Here is a 23658-nt window from a genome sequence, read left to right as displayed (position 1 = left end):
GCAAGGCCTGATACAAGCCTGAACATGGGCCATAACTAAAGGCCTATGGTTTCTGGGCAAAATGCTAACATGGACCAACAGGTTATGACCACATTTTTGCATATATGCATTTAAATTATATATATACACTATTTTTAAACTTCAAAATAAATATAAATATTTATCTATATTATAGGATAATAAATATTAAAATAATATAAATAAAATAATTGATTAATTTTTAATATATTAAAATAATAGATATGTAGCTATTGAAATTTGAATACATTTAAATAATAAAATCTTATTTCATTTTAACAAATAAAATTTGTATTAATAGGTCTATATGTGGTCCTTATCATAATTTAAACAGCCAATATTAATGATGAAATGATAAGACGTATTTAAAATTTTTAATGATGTATATATTTTATAATTATTTTTAATGTTAATAAAAAATAAATTAGATATTTATGATATCACAGTTCAGTTACTAGTTTGACTAGTAAATCAGGATCTAGTAACTTTTCATTTCAATGATCAGTTATGTTTTAAAATATAGTTATTTTTTGTTTCAAGAAAGTATTAAAAAAATTATCAAGAAAAAGGATTTTCTCATATTTTGTTTTCCTATGAAAAATAGGAAAGAAAATTGAATATAATTAAAATTGGTTAAAAACTCATATATTTTCAAATTATTTAATCTTTATATACAAAGAGTTGAAATAAGTTAAATGAGTTCAAACTAGTGCATAAAGATAATTTATTTACTTTAAAACAATATTTTTTAGTCTTCACTTTTTTTTCTTAGTCTAATTTGGTTATTAAGAAAATGGAAGAAAATGGGGAAAAAGAAAAAAAAGATAAAAATAAAAATGGGGGAGGAAGGGGTGGGGCGGGAGAGACGTTGAAAATTTAAACCTTATTTAGAAACTTTTAAAATATTATAATTGGATTTAGTATGTAAAAATTCAAGAGAGAATATTTTATTTTAAATGATGATTATTTTAGTTTCCATTTTTGAGCTGTCAAATCCCAAAAAGGTTTTATTATTATTTTATTATTTTCTATTTAATTAAATGTGAGTATCTATAAATTTATTCTATAATATTTGAATGAGAGAGTGTTATAATTGTATGTCCAACCAATAGGTACCAGAGTTTCCACACAATCAAAGAAGGATGACTACAAATATAAAAATGTAAGAATGATTCTACAAAAATAAAAAATATATGAACATTTCTTATCCTCTTTTCTCTCTTTGATGCAAATTTTTATTCATGAACTGAAAATAGGGTTTTTTTGCAGGCTTTTTTAAAGTCTACTTAATTTTCAATATCTTCATTGTCTGAAATAGCCAAATTTGTGCCCTGTTTGCATGATGAAAAAAATGTATAAAAAAGGAAGAATGTTTGGTTGTATTTTTGAATGAGATAGTTTTTATAAACCAAAGGGACAAAAATAAAAAAGAATTTTTATTCTTGAATTGTTGAGAAATGAGTATTGGATTAGGGAGTCTAGTAATTGATCTTGGGGTTTTTTTGGTTGAGTGGGTTTTGGTGAAATGTTGTTGGATTTCATTAATGGAGTTGTGGCTAATGAGTTAAGAGAATTCCCACTTTTTATTTATTTATTTTATAATGGTGCTTATATTAATTTTTCTTTTAGTTGAGCAAGAAATTTGTTAGACAAAAAAATATGATAATTATAAACATTTGGAGAGAGGACCATTGAAGGCTCAATATTAGTGTTGACAAATTCCAAAATCCTCACTTTCCCTTTATATTCTCATGTATTATTTGGTAATAGTAGACTTGTAGATATGTTGTCCAACTTTCCTTTCTACTCGAGTTTGAAATATATATATATATATATATATATATATATATATTATTCATCAATACAATTCATGATTCAACAGTATCCTTTCAAAATATTTTCAAATTTCAATTCATTCTCCAATATTATGATCAAGTATATTAGGTGGGAATGATTTCTCATCTTTCTTGACTATTTGGGGACCGTACCAAATTACCAATACCAGGCTTAGAATAAAGGGGAATAGAGAAGAATATCAACTTCACTTATAAAATCTCAATGCAGAAAGCCAGACATTAGGGATCTTAAATCTCCCATCAGATGTTTCACAAGTAAGAAAACAAACAATAAAAACATACAAAACAAAAAGAAGATAAAAAGATAACAAAGAAAAACCAGAGACCAAACCAAAAAAGAACATTAGAAACTAGGTGAAATAAACAAACATATAAATAAATAAACATCGCCATCAAGCTTAAAAGTCAAAGGCAAAATCACGCCACAACCCTAGGCATTGTCCTCCAAAGGAGGCTGAGGCACTTTGCTGAAAGTAACCCATATGAGATCAACGTATAATGGAAGCTGGGCTATGGCAAAAAGAGTTACTGGCAAGCACGTTGCTACATATATTGGAAGTGCATACATTCTGAGATCTTTTTGGAGCACAAAGAAGTGGGCAGAGCAGAAGGAGACCAAAACTGCCAATATGGACACAAAAAGAGTTGTTAATCCAACCAAAAGCTTTCCGGGCAGGTACCTGGCAAAGTCTTTTTCTTGATTCCTGGATGTGAGGATGGCAAGAAACATGATAGTGGAGGTGATTGAAGAGCAAAGAGCAACGAGCGATGAAATTGCAAAGAGATGAAATGCAGGCTTCATCTCTAGAGCGGGTATTCCAGTGTCCTTGTTGCCACCAGGTAAAGTCGTTGATGTGGCGAAGGCGACAGTCGCAATGAGTGTGGACACTACAGAGCATGCAGTGGCTGTATCGTTTAGCCATTTGCCACCCTTTTTAACCAGATCTTTGTGCTTATCTGTGAAAATCTGCTGTGAGGACTCTTTATCGTTGTTGAGGACGGGGAAGAAATTTGATCGCATGGACTTCTTCACATACTGCCATAAAATGCAAGTACACATACAGTTGAAGTTATTATAAGAAGGAAAATCATGATGGTACAAATTAAGGTCTTTGGTTAATGTCTAAGAGCTGGGTTTTGTATTTTACAATGGAAACATAATGGATAAAGCTTTAGGAAAAGAATGAATTATAAACTAGAAAATTTCCTTCCATTTTCCCTCAAATTTTTTGGGAACCAAACATGACTTCAAATATAGACTTTAAAAAAAGGAAGAGGAAAAGTAAAGAATTTGATGTCTCTCGTACCTCGAACCACTTGACTTCCCACTGCATTTGCAATGCAGCACCAGGAGTAAGCCAAGGCTTATGATCAGTAAACATTGCAGCGATATGCAACGCACTATTCCCATTATTATCCACTGCACCAAATACACTATCGGTCATGTTATTCGCTCTCTTCAGTAAAACCTTATACACATGGGGATGCCTGTTCTCCACGGCCAATAGTACTGCATTCTTCTTCTCTGGGCTCACGTCATGGATGGCCATGGGATAACAGATAAGGATGCTCTCCACCATTTCCTTGATACCATTCTTTGCTGCAATTAATATGGGTGTCCACAATTCTCCCTTCTCTTCATTTTTATTCTCAATATCTGAAAGAAGCTCATCACCCAATTTTTTCGCTGCTTGGTTGATGGCTTTACACATCGTTTCCATTGGGGACCAATTTGAATCTGTCACAAGGTTAATTGAACATGTCATTACAAAACTTCTTTTAAGTGCATACTCAACCCAGTTGAGCACTATAATTAATTAATTTTCAAAATTTTATATTGCATGTCATTACAAAAAAAAAACACTGACCAAGGATAATAAGGTTATATTTGGTTCCCAAAAATTTTGAGGAAAAATCCCAAGGAAAGAAAACAAAAAGAAAAAGTAAAAGAAAAATAAAGAATAAATTTAAAGTCTGTAACTTAATTATTTTTATGTACTTCTTTGAACCTATTTCACTTATTTTCCTCTATTATATGAAGATTAAATATTTTAAAAATACATAAAATTTTAATTAATTTTAATTATATTTGATTTTTTTTTCAGCATAAAACCAATTAAAAGAAAATAATTTTTCTTATTATTATTTTTACTTTCCTTAGTACTTTTCGGAAATCAAACATAACTTGAATGTTTATAAAAAAAAATTATTCTTTTTCAAATTAGTTGATTTGAAAAAGAAATTACCCTCCTCGAGACATTTCTGGCTCTTGTCATTTACTGTAGGTGATCTATTTGTTTGAGCTTCTTGCTCAAATAGCTTGTATATGAGGCCACCTAATCTTTGAGCTTCTTCGAGTAGTTTGGGCATGACCTTCTTCTGGCTCTTGTCGCTTACTATAGGTGATCTATTTGTTTGAGTTTCTTGCTCAAATAGCTTGCATATGAGGTCACCTAATCTTTGAGCTTCGTCGAGTAGTTTGGGCATGGCCTTACCAAACCCATCTTCGCTTGTGCCTATCATTCACACACAACACAAATATTAGTAAACTTGAGGGTTGGAAGGTATTTGTACAAATTAAGCATAAACCACACAAAATATAGAAATGATTTTTTAAAAATGAATTATCTAAAACAAAATATTATAATATCATTTTTACATTTTAAAATATAAACACTAATATTGTACTTCAAAACCATTATTATTATGGGAGAATTATGTTTTGGGGGTAGATAGACTCCTAAATTAACAAAAGGTCCATGTAACTCTTCAAATTGAGCCCAAGACCCAATAAAAGTATGGAAATTGAGTTGAAGGATATCATCCTTCAGTATTTTCAAAAATGCCCTTTGTTGATTTTGAGAAAAAAAATTAATATTTTTGAAAAATACTTTTATTTAATTTAATATTTTTTTAAAAATAAATTTATTTAATTTAATATTTTAAAAAAATATTTAATTTAATATTTTAAAAAAATATTTAATTTAATATTTTAAAAAAATATTTAATTTAATATTTTTTTAAATACTTTAATTTAATTTAATATTTTTGAAAAAAAAATTATTTAATTTAATATTTTTGAAAACTACTTTTATTTAATTTAGTATTTTTGAAAAAAAAAATTATTGAAAAAAAATTATTTAACTTAATTTTATAAAATATTTTATATGTGTTCTTAAAGGGTATATTTGTCTGTTACTATTTCATATCCTTCAACTCAATTTGAAGAGTTATATGGACCTTTTGTTAATTTGGGGGCCCATCTACCCCCAAAAGATAATTCTCCCTATTATTAATTGTATTTCCTTTTTTCGCCAATCAAACATCCCATTAAATAATTCAACAATGAAAGCTTACCTTCTTTGGGGCTTTCAGTGTGCATATCAGGTATATTAAGTGGCAAACCCGACGGTCCAGTGTCCCCCAATTTTTCCTTCTCGTAAAGGATTGTTCTGTCCTTGTATAGGGGATCTTTTCCATTGCTATCATACCAATTGCCTTTACCTTTGTCAAGTAGTTTCTCCAAGATCTTAGCAGAAAAAACGTTCTTCTCTTTCTTCTTCTGTATCTTTTTTATATAACTTCGCCCTTTCAAGCACATACAAAACACAAATATTGTTAAGCCTTCCACCTCTATTGAATTGAATGTAATAATACAGAAGTTTGGGATGGTAGCATGGTATCCTACCTATTCCCAAGGATAGGAGAATTGCTTGGATTAGAAGCCTGATGAAGTTGAAGCAAGTATCATAGTTCACTGGAAAATCACGTAGATTATCTGGACGTTGACTCAACCCCACCTTTTTTTCATCCTCTTTACTGTGCTCATGAGCACCTGTAAAAGGAGGTTGAGTGAGGATATTTCATGACTGAATTTGTAGAGAAAAACATTATTTTATAATGAATAATATTGACAAATATAATTAAAATCCTATGCTCATTACCTTGATCAGGGGTCGAAGCCGGCCTTTGTTGAGGGATCACCTGTGCAGGCCTCTCCTCATCCAAGGCCGTCCTAGCGTTTTCTGCTTTTTCTCCACCTGAAGGGTTAATGCATATTTTGATAAATGTGAGTATAAGGAAAAGCAGTCCTTTGATGTTGTTCCAAAGCACTGGCAACAATTTCACAAGTGTTTGCCTCTCTGCTGGATCGTTGGATTTCTCTGCATCTCCAAAACCCGGTGGAAGGACAAATATACCTTGTAAAATGACAAAGGAGTTCGGTTTCTTAATAATATTGTGATTGCTAAGTTGGTTGGATTAGATTTTGGTTAGGGAGAGACGTGGACTTACAATGATAAATGATTTTGTCAATCAGGCCGAGGTAAGTTCCACTTCTGAATGCAGTAGGCTGATTTGCCAGGAGATGGAGAGGGCTGACTCCTTTCTCGTCATATTTGTTACAGAGATCTTCATATCTTTCAATTATCAGAAATGCCAATTCTGTCAAGCCGAAAAACACAAATACTGTTATTAATTAAGATTAATTTACAGAGTGTATACATGTGCAAGACTATGATGGGTGGATGGAAATGCTTACTGAAGTGTCCTTCATGAATGGCACAATGAAGAATTGTTTCACCTTTTTTGTTCCTACAGTGGATATGGTCGGTTTTGGAGGCAACACTTAATTCCAAAGCTTTAGGTAGGAGGCAATTGAAAGCCTTTATCTTACCATAGCGAGCTGCCAAGAAGAGGGGGTTTTCCCCATCTTCATTACAAATACCTACCAGATCATTGTGCTCCTTAGTGAAGCATTCGCACATTGAAACATTACCTATCAATGCTGCCAAATGGAGAGGGGTGTTCTTTTTGTCGTTTTGTGATTTTAGAACACCCTCATTTTGTTCAGGAGTAGTAACAAGCTTAACCATTTCTCCAACAACCCATTCTTGGCGATCCCGGACAGCTATGTGCAGTGCTGTGTCGCCGTCTTTGGTGATCTTTTCAGAACGGAGCCAGAGGTGTTGCTTGTATAGTTTCATCGCTTCATCCCACTTGCCTTGCATAGCACAGTCGAATAAGTTTCTCCTAACTTCATCGTTCTTTGTAGATCCAGTGTTTTCTGCCATGTTGGAACTCATATCACAAAGTTGATCATCTGCAATTCCTATAAATAAACTGAAGGTAGCTAGCTAGATACCTTGCTCCAAATCTGGGACTAGAATAAGGGGAGACACCATCCCAAAGTGCAACTATTCAAAAGGAAAAGTATATGATCAAATCATACTGTTTTAACGTCACCTTTAAGCTTGCCTAGCCCTCAATTTAATTTGTTATCTGACCATTTTCTTCAGGATAGTACAGCAATATCCCGTAAAACATTTTGCAAAAAGTGTTTTACATTTTATATTTCATATTACCGAAGCACCAATGCCTTGTATTTGTAAAAGAAAAACAAGATACAAAAAATATGCTAGCGATGATAAATGTGAAAGTCATCTCTTCTCCATATTGTAATTGAAATGAAAAAAAAAAACATTATATTGAAAAACAATCAATCCAATCATTTTTCTCATTTCCATAAAGAAAAAGAAAAGGAAAAAGAAAAAGTAAGCATTGTCTTGTATTCATGGAACATGATAACCCTGAAAAAAAAAAAAAAAGGCAAAAGTGAAAATTCTCTTTATTATGTTCAAAACTGAAATTTCTCATATATATTACAAATTTGCCTAACTAAAAAAGAAAAAAAAAGCACTATTTGGTCCCAGGAATGTATACATGTAGATATAAAAGAGAGTAAAAGGAAAAGAAAAATCAAATTTGCCTAACTAGAAAAGAAAAAGAAAGCACTATTTGGTCCCCAGGAATGTATACACGTAGATATAAAAGGGAGTAAAAGGAAAAGAAAAAAAAAATTGCAAATGCGAAAGTTCGATGAATGATGTTAAGCCAATTAGTTAAAATATTTCTTTTTCTCTAGTACTGTTTTCATATTACTAATTTGCTTAATAAAAAGAAAAGCGAAGTATTGACTTCTTGAAGAATATATATGACCAATAAATTAATAAAGTGAAGTAAATTAAAGAAAGAGAAGCAAGTACTAATTTCCTTTACCTTGCTTAATAAAAAAGTATAGGACCCTCTTAACTTTAAGACTCAAATATATAAAAACCCATTTCATTTGATGAGGGGCATGTCAAAATTTAAAGTTGATGTTTTCATATGAATAAATAGGACTATAGTAGTAAGATAAAGGCAATGAAATTCAACTTATTTCATTGTCATTAATTAAACTCTTTTTGCTACTAGAAATTAGCATAAAACATATTATCAAAGAAATTTGGGATAATAAGAACAAAGTTTGATACCCTAATTCATGTAAAAATTGAAGATTTGTTAATGAAGAAGGAAACTTAACGATTATAGAAACCTTGTCCATGTAAATATGTGAGTCTTTTGGAGAAAGTTATATCTAATCTCAGTTTCTAAGACTAATTAGTTTTAACAAAGAAGAAAGAGGGAGGTCAAAGTGTGCCTTAGGTGTTCCTTTTCTTTCCTCAAAATTTAAAATCATAGAACTGTTAAAAGTTTCAATAATTAGACAATAAGATAAATTAGTTTTTTTTTTCAAAAGCATAAATTAAATTTGGGGTTGAAACTTTTCCCTTTTCAAAAATTTTAAAATCAATATGCAATTATAAGAAAAATGAATCTGAATTAATAATGCATGTTATTTTAATTTTTTTTTTCATTCAAAATTTCAACAATTACTTCTTTCTACATTTTTTTTAAAAAGAAATATATACCATATATACAACAACTTAGAATGTGTTTGATAATAATTTTAGAAAACGTTTTTAGTCTGTTTAACATTTGAATAATAAAAAATTTCAAGTGTTAGAAATGTTAAAAACGTTTTCTAAAATCATTACCGAGAATATTATTGCCACAACTGCCAGAATTATTTCCTTGGATTATTTGCAGCAAGCCAAAATTATTTCCTTTAATTACCTCCAAGCGGATCACTGCTTAAATATATTTTCTTTTAATCAGTGCCTGTAAAGATCACCATCAGCATTGCCAGAACTCTTTTCCTTAAGTGTCTAACAATTGCTCTTTTAAGGCTCTCTAGACACTTAGAGCTATATCAGCACTGATTCGTCCCTAGCAGCGGCAGTGGCAACGGCACCATTTGATTCGAGGTTTGATCCCCGGCAACGGCGCCATTTGATTCGTGCCCAATTGGTGTCTCAGCTGATTCATGTCCAGCTGGTGCTCCTTGATTGAGGGTGTAATCAACAAAATTTATAACCTATTACACCATATACTAGGGTAGCAAAGACAAAGCTACTATAGCATAGTGGCTCTAGGATCGTTCACTGGGATGGGTTTTCACTTTGCAAATGATATTAATTCAAAGCTGAATTGGTGCCTTTTCATTTCAAGGTTAGCTTTAAAAGAAAACATAAAGATGTTTGAATGAAAAAGGTTGGTTTTAAGCTAACCAAAAATAGTAACTGATTTTAACTACAAAGAAAAGTGTTTCTTGGAGTTTAGATCACTAGGCTCAGGTTCCTCATACAAAAAGGAGAGTTCCGGTCACTTGTTTCTTTTCCTCGCATTAGAGAATTAACATATAGTTCCTTCTCCAACCGGTGTTGTACAGATGCTTCCCATTAATGGGTTCAAACATTAAATCCCTCTCACTGATGCACCTTGCAATGGCTCATACCTCTCACCTAGCACTTGCCATTCAAGGTGATCTTTAACCTTGGATTACCCTTCAAAAGCTCGCAAGAGATAACTAATGGATGTCTCCTTGGAGTCCAAAAGCTTACCAAGTGTTGGCTATTCTAGAAAATCCTACCTTCAAGTCACCTCCCAAAGGCTCGCAAGGGGTAAACTAGTGCATTTCCATGGTTGGAAATCACTTGCCTTACCAAGTGTTGGCCCAGGTGACTCTAAGGTGTTTTAAGTTAACTAAAAAGATAAAAACCATTAACGGGTCACACTTTCTCTTCATTAAAAACTAAAACAACAAAACTTCCAAATTATGCATGTGGAAACTTACCCGGCTTTCCTCACTCCAAGAGACAAAGAGCCTAGCCTCTCATCCTCTGAGGAAAAATCCTCAAAGTTTGGTTGGCTAGAAATAAAAAGAAATGAAAAATGAAAAATGAAAAAGAAACCCTCTCAAAGTTGGCTACCCTAAACATATTATAAATAGGGTAACCAAATCACATGTGTAAAATTCCGAAAATATCTTAACTTAAAATACCCTTACTATTAAGACAATAATTAGGCTCCACATATCTTAACAATAACTGACTTATGGCTCCCTTTATATAACTCCTATGTGCTTGTGTTGTACTTCTCTTTTGTCAAATACTTCTTTTTAACTAATTTAATCCTTTTCTATAAAATAATAATAAAAAAATGAAACGGATGAGCAATATAGCCAGCCATATTGTTCATCTTTTCATAGGAGCAATGTAGCCATTCTGCGACAGCAAGTCAATGATTAAATTTAAAAACTCTTCAATTTTTGCCAATTGGTGTTGTTTGTGCAACCAGGAAGAAGAATTAGTGACCATTTAATTCTACAATAAATATTTTTGATGGTTTCAATTGGTCTAGTTGAGCTAAAAAATATTTTTGTTGACTTTTGTTTGAATGGTCAAATAAATCTTTTCTGTTGCCTTGGAAGAGACAGAAAAATCTTTTCTGGTGCAGTCCATGCTGCATGTGACGTTTGGTGCCCTATTATTTGCCCCATAATTTCCGGGGTAAGGGAGGAATAGATCCAACTTAGGATCCTGCAATCATAGCGTCGTCACTTGAGAAATTCCGGGTTTATTTCTCCTGTTGTGGTTGTTTTAGGAGGACAAGCCTTCAATCCTTCTATACGTTCTTCGCAGCTGTTCGCAAATATCACATTCTCCATCTGAGTGCACCAGAGTATGTAGTTGTTCTTGTCCAGCTTGACTGGCAGGGGATGGTTCAGCATGTGCATTGCTTGAACTGTGTTAGGTGGTTGAGACGAGATCACGTCTGGAATGGTTTGAGTTGAGGAAGCCATGAAGTCTGTTGTTGTTCTTGTAAAGAAAAGAAAAAGAAAGATTTCAACTAGTTGAAAAAGAAGAAGAATACAGGTACATAGAGAAGCTATGATGGTCTGATACCATAAAAGAATTCTGAAGTTCTTTTTATTTCAAGAAGAATAGAATACATCATTGTTATTCATGAATGTGTTCTTATATACAGTAGATGACAGTGGGTTCATATCAGAGAGATTGTTTCTAACAGACTTAGTTTCTAACAGTCAGGTCAGTTTTAGAACTGACAAGCTCATGCTAACTGTGAGGTGTGGAATCTGTTGGAGACATTGCATTCTTGCTGCTACTGATGGGTTGCAGTGACTGGTGTTTATCATCCTGTGTATGGTGTTTATCAAGGCCAATGGCTAAGCAGCACCATGCTCAGTTGCGGCCACACTTATAACAACGGTTGCCTTTGCCATAACAGCCAGTGTACCAGGAAGGATGAAGGAAAACAGCAGCAGGCCCAATCATGAACAACATTCGGGATTTATAGTCTTTGCAGTTTCATCTCTGATTGGCCTCTCCTTCTCCGTGACCTCTGTGATCACATTCCTGGCCATTCTCAGTTCTAGATACCACCAAAAGGATTTTCGAAGAGACTTACCAAGAAAGCTGTTATTGGGTTTAACATCTCTTTTTATATCCTTGGGAGCCATGTTGGTTTGTTTTTGTGCAGGCCACTTCTTTATCCTCAAAGGTTCGTTGAAACTTACTGCATTCCCACTATATGCTCTAGCATGTGTGCGTGTAATTCTTTTTGCTATGATGCAATTCCCGTTCTATTTTGATTTTATATTGGCTACGTTTAAGAAGGTGCCACAACGTACGCCTTCTGGTTAGGGGCTTGTCTTTATTATTATTATTATTAATTTCCTTTTCTTTCTTTCTTTCTTTCTTTCTTTTTCTCTTTCTTTCTTCTTGGTTTTGTTTTTGTAGTTATTTGTTGTGTATTAATTTGAATGAATGAAATTGAAATTGAAATTGCAAAAATGAAGATGTATAAGCTATTCCTCCTGGATTCCCTTTTAGTCACTTTGGCAAATTTGGTATGGGCTTGGTGGTTTAGTTTAGAACTGAAAGAAATTGTCTTGCTACATCAAATTGGACAACTGATCATGTGAAAAATCACTAAGGTATGTTTGCGTTTGGCTGATATAGAAACTGATGTAGAAAAAATAAGAAAAAAAATGCAAAAGAAAATATTAAAATATTTTCTTAGGTATTTCCTTTAAAAAGGAGTGAGAAAAATTTAAGATTTTATTTGACTTACTACAGTTTAACCTTATTCTCTCGTTTCTAACTTCATATTACTAATTTGGTCCCAACATATATATGCAACACATCTTAGATTATCATGTATATATTTAAAAGATTAAAAGATAAATACATAAGACCTGAGTGTATGGTATAAAATTATGGCTGTGACATATATTTATGTATAAACCATTTGAAAGTTTATTGGATCATGTTACCTATGTAGGCCTAGCCATATACTTATAAACTTGATTTTTGCCCGGAGTACCCTAGTCAGATCGTTTCTTTGAAATATGCACCAAATATACTTTTTCACAACCTTATAAGAACATCATACAATCATATATATGAAGCTAAAATTACTCCCGAAGCAATTTCAAGAACATATTTGTTTCCTTGTGGTATATATATACACACACTGCTAGTCACCGATGTCACATGTGGCATACACTGCTCTCTTTTCTTATTAATATTTTTATTTAAAAAATAAAATAAGGAAAGAGTAGCACCTCCAATTCATGGTCCATGGTCACAGCACTCATAGCAACAGTTGCCTTTGCCACATCCACATTATTATTGGGTGGCAACAATGGAGACAACAGCAAACTGATTCTGGAACAGGAATTGGCATTTTGTGTCTTTTCAATTTCCCCACTTATTGCTCTATGCTCCTCGCTGACCTTGTGGTCATGTTTTTCACCATTATCACCTTCAGGTGCCAAAGGAGATTTTTCCAAAGGCTTGGCAAAGAACTTTTGCTTGGCTTCGCACCTCTATTCGAATACATAGAAGCCCTATCGATCACTTCCTGAGTAGGACATTTCTTAGTTCTGATAGACAAATTGAGAATATTTAGTGCATTTCAGAAGATGTAATGGCATGCCTGCCAGTTACATTTTTGTTATGGTTCAGAAATTTCCACTGTACTTTCTTCTTATATGGGTCATTTTTAAAAAGGTGTCACAATGTTTTGCTCATTTTAGTTGGTTTTTTTAATGTTTCAAACTCATTTCCTTTTATTATACTTAGGATATAATTACTTTTAAGTTTTGGTTTAGTACAATATGGAAGTTAAATCTTGAGTTTTAATGATGATTTTCTTATATTCTGGTTTTATTATTTACTTTTGTTCTATTTTCATGCCATTTGAGTACTACTTCAGTCTGAGAAGAAGTCATTCTTAGGTCCTTAGGTGTTGTTAAACTCTCAAGATTACCTTTCTTATCTTTGAGTTTTAGATCCTCCTATTTAGATGATTAATTGACATAATTTAGAACTCCAAGAGTATATATCAAATTCCAATTAAGGAATTATTACAATCATTGATTTCTTGATCACATGTACTTAGGAGTATTCAAGAGGACGTTTTGTTTCGAACCCATGAAATATCATAATGTTTATTTTGAGAATACCTATTGTCACCTATCTTAATCAATAATAACCCAATCTTTAAGGAATATATAAACACCTTAAGGTCTCATCATAGGTCAAAGTTGTTGGGAACCTGGATTACTTCGTTCCCATGCCCTAGATCATGTAAGGTGCATTCAAATCTATCCTAGGGTCTCTAAATCTATCGCAACAGATAAACAAGTATTCAAAAACAATAAGAATATCATAGAAAGCATAGATCTAGATAACAAAGCCACATACCTTTGATCTAAATGTTCTCAAATTGTTTATAGTTGATGTAGATAACTCTAAAGTTGCAATAAATCTCGTAAACACCATGATCTTCCTCTTGACGACTTTTCCTTGTGTCTAAGCACTGAGATAGTGGAAATCTAAAGGGTAGAGGCTAAGGTCCTTCTCTAGAATGAAGGGGAGAATGGTAAGACATTGAAACCCTAACCCCTAAAGGGGTATTTATAGGTTTCCTACTAAGCTTAAGTGACTTAAGCCCACCATGGGCTTGGGTCACTTAATCTAGCCCAAAAAGGTTACTAATTGATTAATTAACCATATAAGGCCCTAATTAATCAATTACTCTAGTCCAAAGATGTCACACACTTATCCTTGTGCAACCTTGCTTAATTATCAAAATACCCTTATACACAAAAGTGAACTAAAAACCTATTCAACCCTCATAAACCGTGTCATCAAGGAATATGAACTTAGAGCAGGGACCATTGGAACCTATAGGAGTATTGGCTCCCTCATAATCAAATTATAAAATTGATTAAACATCCCACTACAGAGAGTTAACTGGACTCTAATACCCTATGTAAATTACAATGAGACACCAAGTGCTCAGGTCCGTGACCTACTATCCACTGCATGCAGACTCCCCATGAACTGGTGTTCGTAATCTAACAAGGTAGTGTTATCATCTATTAAGATTACCTCTCAAATCCTTGAGTTACAGGTCTCACTTATTATGTGATCAATTGACGTACTCTAACTCCAAAGAGCATATGTCAAATTTTACTAAAGGAATTACTATGGCCATAGATTTCATGATCACATGTCATTTGGATCACCTAAGGGGATATACTGTCTCAATCCTATGAGATATCATGGTGCCTCTATTGAGAATACTTGTTACCACCGACGTCCATCAACAGTGATCCAATCCAAAGGGATATATGACCACTTAATTAAGGTCTCACCCATAGGTTAAAGCCTCTTATTGATTTTGACATAGACTCAATATCCTCTCAAGGTTGAGAATCCATACAAAATAATAGCTTCGCAAATTATGACAATTGATAGTCTTGTGTCATGATTCACCGTAGGTCCTATCCAATGTGCATCACATACACTAGTGCACTCACCACAAGAAACTCATCCCGACAGCCAAGACAAGTCATCCCCCCAATTGTGGTGCACTACAATCTCAACTGGATTGCCTAAATCAATGAACCAACTATGGACAACTTATCTACTTACAAGGAACCTATGACTTGTATCTTCTGTACAATTCCTAATGTACCCAAGTCATGTACAATGTAAAAGATATAGGTTGAACACTCAAATCAATGTCAATATACCAAGAGGATAGTAAGATGATAGCTAAGTCTAACTTTGTTACATCATGTCTTGCTTTTTGGGGCTCAATCTCAACAAAAGTCACTAATGACCTTAACACTAACTCAAGATTATTCTAAGGTTAAGAGCCATGTAGAATTGTAGATTGGTGAATCATGACTACTTCATAACCAAAGTCATACACACTAGTACTCATTGTAGGAAAACGATCCTGATGACCAAGACAAGTTATTTCTCTAATTAAGAGGTAGTGCACTACAATTTATAATGGACTATCCAAATCCATGAACCAACTATGAACTACTTACCTTCTTATAAGGAATTGATGACTTAGATCTTATGTGTAACTTCTAATGCATCCAAATCATATACAATGCAAATGATATGAGCGTGAATGTTCAAATAACTATTAATGAAAATAAGGATAAAAATAGGAGCCAATCATAAATAAATTTATTGATGAAAACTTTATTTTGCTACATCATAATAAACTCCTACTAGTTCGTAAAGCATGTTGACCATATAACTAACACCTATACTATCCTTATGTCCATCAAAGACTCTGCTAGATAAAGCCTTAGTAAAGGGATCTATTAGGTTCTTTGCAGAAGGTATCTTCCCCACAATAACATAACCTCTTTGTACCATCTCATGTATCTAGTGATACTTCTTCTCTATGTGTTTCCCTTCTAGTGATTTCTAGGTTCTTTATATTGGGCCACCGTCCCACTATTATAACAAAACGGGATCACAAGTGATATAGCCAAGGGAACTAACCCTAAGTCTCAGAAGGGACTATCTAACCTAAATGGTTTCCTTTGCTTCTTCAGAAAAAGCAATATACTGGGCTTCCATAATGGAGCCAACAATACAAGATTGTTTCACATTTCTTCGATTAACAACCTCACTACCTAGAGTAAACACAAATCCAAATGTAGACTTACGAGAGTCCTTATTAGACTGAAAGTCCAAATTCATGTGCCAAAGTGGTACTAACTCATAATAATGATACACCAACATATAATCTTTCTTTCTCTGAAGATACTTGAATATATGCTTAACTATTGTCCAATGCTCTAGTCCTAGATTGGACTAATATCTACTCACTATCTTTATAGCAAAGTAAATATCTGGTCTAGTACATAGCATCACACACATAAGACTACCTAGTATTGATGCATAAGGTACTTTCATGCAATCTTTTTCCTTGGATGTCTTAGAACATTGATCCCGAGATAAAGTAATTCCATGTCTGAAGGGTCATAGACCCTTCTTGGCCGGAGTCCTCCATTACATATTTAACCAAAAACTTGTCAACATAGGTGGCTTGAGATAGCACAATTTTCCTAATCTTGTGGTCCCTAATGACCTTAACTTCAAGAATATATTGTTTCTCACCTAGATCTTTCATCTAGAATTGAGTAGATAACTAAGTCTTGACTAATGACATTAACCCTAAGTAAAATAATGTAGAGCACACATTGCCTTTGGGATCCATTTGCCATAGTAATTTTTAAGGTTTTTAGAGGGTACAATGCAAAGAATTCCTACCAAGTAATGAAATGCAGTGCATTCATGACATGACTATACATGATTGCCTGTATTAATCTGCAATCTCAGCATTTTCTTCTAAGGAATATTTTTAACTGATATGAAGGAGTGGTCTCATTCTTTTCTATGAAGAATTTGTTTATTAGGAACCTGCAGATTTTGCCATCGTATTGAAGTTTAAAAAGGAAACAAGGAGGATATTTTTCATTCAGAAATTCTCTACCAACATAGTTTGTGGGGGTCGATTGCCCAAGACGGATTCATCTTGACTTAATGGTGCTGAAGATCAAGACAGTCATTTGATGAAAAGTATCAATATGCTGGAAATCGGATCATTACATCTCATTTCACCATTACCATTCCATTGCTCGGTCGTCAAAGTGGGAAAAGCTCATTAAATCATGAAGCTTAAAGAAAGGAACATATAGAATCCTAGGAATCCTCCTTGTAGCTACACTGCGTTACCTTCTCAAAAATGGCTGGCCCACATGAGATCAAAGTACCTTCTTAAAAATGGGAAACTCACTGCGTTACCCATTGGAAGTTTGAAATGGTACCCATTCAGTACCTTGGAATTATCCTCATATATGTAACACGAACAAAGCCATTGAAAAATACTTTGTATGATTCACTCATATGATTTGGGTGGTTTGGATAAAGCCATTTAATTAAAAAGATTTTGTATGGTTCATTGACATGAATTGAGTCGTATGGATAGAGCCATAGCATTGAACATCTTGCTTGCTATGTTGCATTTAATCATCTTACTGCACCGTATGGAAAGACTCTTTAAGCCTTTTTTTGCCTAAACCATGTATTAACTCAATACCCTCGAATTATATGCATAAAGTTCTGTTCTCAATCTTACTAATAAAAGAGCTGCTTGTTTTCTGCAGTTTAAACTGATCATTGTGCTTTTTGTTTTATTATTCCGGTGTCAGATTTGGAGCAGAGTGTTAATTTAGTGTCATTCTTCTTCTGAACGCTTCTCTTTTTTCAGAAAGAAAAATGAAAAAAGAAAAAAAGTTCTCTCTTGTGATGGCCAGGCATGCTTTTTTATGGGGTCCATTATATTCTTTTCTCAAATCTGGGGTAAGGTATCGATTTCAATTAGCTAAGAATTGAAGATTTATGGGGTCCATGTGCACGTTTTTCACATACAAAGCCGGTTCCTGGTTCTCTCTCTCTCTCTCTCTCTCTCTCTCTATATATATATATATATATATGTAATCTCCACAGCTATGTAGGATATGAAACACCTCTACCAACACAAATTTGTGTAGCAAGGAAAATAAAATACCTCTACAAAATGTGGCAGTTCTGGCCATTTTCACTACGCATTGGCTGGAGAATACTTTGGTGAGCATTAATTCTTGTCCAATTTAGTCCACATGGTTAATTTCGTGATTTTGTATTTTGTGGTGCTTGACAGATTTGTCTTTTCAAATAATCCATCTTTATAAAAATGGGAGAGGAAGGGGTGGGGGAGAAACCGTTGAAAAGTTGAACCTCATTTAGAAACTTTCAAAATATTATAATTGGAATTAGTCTCTAAAAGTCAAGAGAGAATATTTTATTTTAAATAATGATTATTTTAGTTTCTATTTTTGAGTTGTCAAATCTCAAAAAGTGTTTTTATGTATAATTGTATGTCCAACAAATTGATAAGAGTTTTTGCATACCCAACAGAGAGATAGAAGGATGGCTCTACAAGTATAAAAATGTAAGAATGACTCTACAAAAATAAAAATGTAAGAACCTTTCTTATCCTTCTTTCTCTCTTTGATTAAATTTTTTTAGTCCATGAACTAAAATTAGGGTTTTTTGCATACTTTTTTAAGAGATTGTTTATCAATATCTTCATTATCTCATGTGTTGGTGACAGCCAAATGTGTGCCTTGTTTGCATGATGAAAAAATGTACAAAAAAGGAAGAACGTTTGGTTATGTTCTAGAATAAGATAATTTTTATAAATGAAAGGGACAAAAATGGAAAAGAATTTTCATTCTCGATTCATTGAGAAATGAGTATTGGATTAGGGAGTCTAGTGATTGATCTTGGGGTTTTTTGGTTGAATGGGTTTTGGTGAAATGTTCTTGGATTCCATTAATGGAGTTGCAATTGATGAGTCAAGAGAATTCCCACTTTTTTTTTTAATGGTGCTCATATTATTTCTCTTTTAGTCTAAGTAAGAAATTTGTTAGACAAAAAATATGTTAATTTTAAACCTTTGGAGAGAGGACCATTGGAGGCTCAATATTAGCATTGACAAATTCCAAAATCCTCACTCTATATATAACATTCTTCATCGATTCACTTCAGGGTTCAACAATATTCTTTTGAAACATTTTTAAGTTTCAACTCATTCTTCAGTATTATGATTGAAGTATATTAGGTGGGAATAATTTCTCATCTTTCTTGACTATTTTGGGACCGTACCAAATTACCTACACCAGGCTTAGAATAAAGGGGAATTGAGAAGAATTTCAACTTCACTTATAAAATCGATGAACAAAGCCAGACAGTAGGGATCTTAAAGCTCCCATTAGATGTTTCACAAGTAGGAGATCAAACAATAAAAACGTACAAAACAAAAAGAAGACATAGAAAACAAAGAAAAACCAGAGACCAAACCCTTGTTTGCCACCTTGTGGTTGGCTTTTCTAGGAGCCAACTAAAAAAAGAACATTAGAAACGAGGTGAAATAAACAAACATATAAATAAATAAACATCGCCATCAAGCTTAAAAGTCAAAGGCAAAATCACGCAACAACCCTAGGCATTGTCCTCCAAAGGAGGCTGAGGCACTTTGCTGAAAGTAACCCATATGAGATCAACGTATAATGGAAGCTGGGCTATGGCAAAAAGAGTTACTGGCAAGCACGTTGCTACATATATTGGAAGTGCATACATTCTGAGATCTTTTTGGAGCACAAAGAAGTGGGCAGAGCAGAAGGAGACCAAAACTGCCAATATGGACACAAAAAGAGTTGTTAATCCAACCAAAAGCTTTCCGGGCAGGTACCTGGCAAAGTCTTTTTCTTGATTCCTGGATGTGAGGATGGCAAGAAACATGATAGTGGAGGTGATTGAAGAACAAAGAGCAACAAGTGATGAAATTGCAAACAGATGAAATGCAGGCTTCAGCTCAAGAACGGGCATTCCAGTAATTTCCTTGTTGCCACCAGGCAAAGTCGTTGATGTGGCGAAGGCGACGGTCGCAATGAGTGTAGACACTACAGAGCACGAAGTGGCTGTACTGCTTAGCCATTCTCCACCCTTCTGCACCAGATCTTTGTGCTTATCTGTGAAAATCTGCTGTGGGGACTCTTTATCATTGTTGAGGGCGGGGAAGAAATTTGGTCGCATGGACTTCTTCACATACTGCCATAAAATGCAAGTAGACGTACAGTTCGAGTTATTATAAAGAAGGAAAATCATGATGGTACAAATTAAGGTCTTTGGTTAGTGTCTAAGAGGCGCTGGATTTTGTATTTTACAATGGAAACATATCTCTTGTACGTACCTCAAACCACTTGACTTCCCACTGCATTTGCAATGAAGCACCAGGAGTAAGCCAAGGCTTATTATCAGTAAACATCGCAGCGAGATGCAACGCACTGTTCCCATTATTATCCACTGCACCAAATACACTATCGGTCATGTTATTCACATTCTTCAGTAAAACCTTATACACATGGGGATGCCTGTTCTCCACGGCCAATAATACTACGTTCTTCTTCTCTGGGCTCACGTCATGAATGGCCATGGGGGAACAGATAAGAATGCTCTCCACCATTTCCTTGATACCATTCTTTGCTGCAATTAATATAGGTGTCCACAATTTTCCTTTCTCTTGATTTTTATTCTCAATTTCCGAAAGAAGCTCATCACCCAATTTTTTCGCAGCTTGGCTGATGGCTTTACACATTGTTTCCATTGGAGACCAATTTGAATCTGTCACAAGGTTAATTGAACATGTCGTTACAAAACTTCTTTTAAGTGCATACTCAAACCCAGTTCAGCACTATAATTTATTAATTTTCAAAATTTTATATTACATGTCATTACAAAAACAACACTCATCAAGGATAATAAGGTTATATTTAGTTTCTAAAAATTTTGAGGAAAAATCTTAAGGAAATAAAATAAAAATAAAAAATAAAAAAATAAATTTTAAGTCTGTAACCTAATTTTTATGTTCTTCTTTGAACTCATTTCACTTATTTTCCTCTATTATAGAAAGATTAAATAATTTTAAAATATATAAAATTTTAATTAATTTTAATTAATTTTAATTATATTTGAATTTTATTTTGTATTTTTCACCGAGAAACCAATCAAGAGAAATAATTTTTTTTAGTATTTGTTTACTTTACTTAATACTTTTTAGGAATCAAATATAACTTAAATGCTGATGAAAATTTTTATTCTTTTTCAAATTAGATGATTTGAAAGAGAAATTACCCTCCTTGTTACTTTTTTGGTTCCTGTCATTTACTGTAGGTGATCTATTTGTTTGAACTTCTTGCTCAAATAGCTTGCGTATGAGGCCACCCGGTCTTTGAGCTTCTTCGAGTAGTTTGTGCATGACCTTACTAAACTCATCTTCACTTGTCCCTATCATTCACATACAACACAAATATTAGTAAAACAGTGGGTTGGAAGGTGTTTGTACAAAGCACAAACCACACAAAACATCGAAATGATTTTTAAAATGAATTATCTAAAACAAAATATTATAATATCATTTTTACATTTTAAAATATAAACACTAATATGGTACTTCAAAACCATCATTATTAATTGTAATACTTTTCCGTGAATCAAACATACCATTAAATAATTCAATTGGATTTAAAGTTTTTATTTTCTTCGTTAACAATGAAAACTTACCTTCTTTGGGGCTTTCCGTGTGTATATCAGGTGTATTAAGTGGCAAACCCGACGGTCCAGTGTCCCCCAATTGTTCCTTCTCGTAAAGGATTGTTCTGTCCTTGTATAGGGGATCTTTCCCAGTGCTATCATACCATCTGCCTTTACCTTTGTCAAGTAGTTTTTCCAAGATCTTAGCAGAAAAAAAGTTCTTCTCTTTCTTCTTCTGTATCTTTTTTATATAACTTCGCCCTTTCAAGCAAAAACAAAACACAAATATTGTTAAGCCTTCCACCTATGTATTGAATTGAATATATATGCAATTCAAGTTTGGGATGGTAGCATGGTGTCCTACCTATTCCCAAGGGTATGAGAATTGCTTGGATTAGAAGCCTGATGAAGTTGAAGCAAGTATCATAGTTCATTGGAAAATTACGTAGATCATCTGGAAGTTGACTCAACCCCACCTTTTTTTCATCCTCTTTACTGTGCTCATGAGCACCTGTAAAAGGAGGTTGAGTGAGGATATTTCATGAATGAATTTGTAGACAAAAACATTATTTTATAACGAAAAATATTGACAAATATACTTAAATTCCTATGCTCCTTACCTTGACCAGGGGTGGAAGCCGACCCTTGTTTAGGGATGGCCTGTTCGGGCGTCTCCTCGTCTAAAGTTGTCCTAGCGTTTTCTGCTTTTTCTGCACCTGAAGGATTAATGCATATTTTGATAAATGTGATTATAAGGAAAAACAGTCCTTTGATGTTGTTCCAAAGCACTGGCAACAATTTCACAAGTGTTTGCCTCTCTGCTGGATCATCAGATTTCTCTGCATCTCCAAAACCCGGTGGAAGGACAAATGTACCTTGTAAAATGACAAAGGAGTTCGGTTTCTTAATAATATTGTGATTGCTAAGAATTGGTTGGATTAGATTTTGACTAGGGAGAGACGTGGACTTACAATGATAAATGATTTTGTCAATCAGGCCGAGGTAAGTTCCACTTCTGAATGCAGTAGGCTGACTTGCCAGGAGATGGAGAGGGCTGACTCCTTTCTCATCATATTTGCTACAGAGATCTTCATATCTTTCGATTATTAGAAATGCCAATTCTGTCAAGCAGAAAAACACAAATACTGTTATTAATTAAGATTAATTTACAGTGTATGCATGTGCAAGACTACGATGGGTGGATGGAAATGCTTACTGAAGTGTCCTTCATCAATGGCACAATGAAGAATTGTTTCGCCTTTTTTGTTCCTACAGTGGATATGGTCGGTTTTGAAGGCAACACTTAATTCCAAAGCTTTAGGTAGGAGGCAATTGAAAGCCTTTATCTTACCATGGCGAGCTGCCAAGAAGAGGGGGTTTTCCCCATCTTCATTACAAATACCTACAAGATCATTGTGCTCCTTAGTGAAGCATTCGCACATTGAAACATTACCTATCGATGCTGCCAAATGGAGAGGGGTGTTCTTTTTGTCGTTTTGTGATTTTAGAACACCCTCATTTTGTTCAGGAGTAGTAACAAGCTTAACCATTTCTCCAACAACCCATTCTTGGCGATCCCGGACAGCTATGTGCAGTGCTGTGTCGCCGTCTTTGGTGATCTTTTCGGAACGGAGCCAGAGGTGTTGCTTGTATAGTTTCATCGCTTCATCCCACTTGCCTTGCATGGCCCAGTCGAATAATTTTCTCCTAACTTCATCGTTCTTTGTAGACCCAATGTTTTCTGCCATGTTGGAACTCATATCACAAAGTTGATCATCTGCAATTCCTATAAATAAATTGGAGGTAGCTAGCTAGATACTTTGCTCCAAATCTGAGATTAGAATAAGGTCATACACCATGCCAAAGTGCAACCATATAAAAGGAAAAGTATATAATCAAATCATGTTACTGAAGCATTAATGCCTTGTTATTGTAAAAGAAAAAAATATATAAAAAAAAGTTATCTCTTTTTCATATTATAATTGAAATGATAAAATAAATTAACAACATTATACCCAAAAACAATGGATCCAATCATTTTTCTCATTTCCATAAAGAAAAAGAAAAAGAAAAAGAAAAAG

At 33.8% G+C, this 23658-nt stretch overlaps 2 protein-coding genes across 2 annotated transcripts; both read right to left on the bottom strand.

Annotated features, from left to right (window-relative positions):
* Positions 1–2031: 2031 nt before the first annotated feature.
* On the bottom strand, positions 2032–6969 carry LOC100263096 (uncharacterized). The gene is made up of 8 exons (XM_010647800.3): positions 6415–6969; positions 6168–6317; positions 5819–6073; positions 5563–5709; positions 5232–5462; positions 4121–4390; positions 3182–3612; positions 2032–2910 (listed from the first exon to the last, which is right to left on the bottom strand). Exons 1-8 carry the CDS (start codon positions 6956–6958, stop codon positions 2305–2307), a joined length of 2634 nt encoding a protein of 877 aa, XP_010646102.2. The 5' UTR covers positions 6959–6969; the 3' UTR covers positions 2032–2304.
* Positions 6970–19486: 12517 nt separating this feature from the next.
* On the bottom strand, positions 19487–23325 carry LOC109122004 (uncharacterized). The gene is made up of 8 exons (XM_059738796.1): positions 22794–23325; positions 22549–22698; positions 22198–22452; positions 21942–22088; positions 21608–21838; positions 21179–21331; positions 20238–20668; positions 19487–20095 (listed from the first exon to the last, which is right to left on the bottom strand). Exons 1-8 carry the CDS (start codon positions 23323–23325, stop codon positions 19487–19489), a joined length of 2508 nt encoding a protein of 835 aa, XP_059594779.1.
* Between the last annotated feature and the right edge of the window lie 333 nt (positions 23326–23658).

Source organism: Vitis vinifera, chromosome 7, assembly GCF_030704535.1.
Source record: "Vitis vinifera cultivar Pinot Noir 40024 chromosome 7, ASM3070453v1".
NCBI classification, from domain to species: domain Eukaryota; kingdom Viridiplantae; phylum Streptophyta; class Magnoliopsida; order Vitales; family Vitaceae; genus Vitis; species Vitis vinifera.
This window is presented reverse-complemented; position numbering and strand designations above follow the sequence as displayed.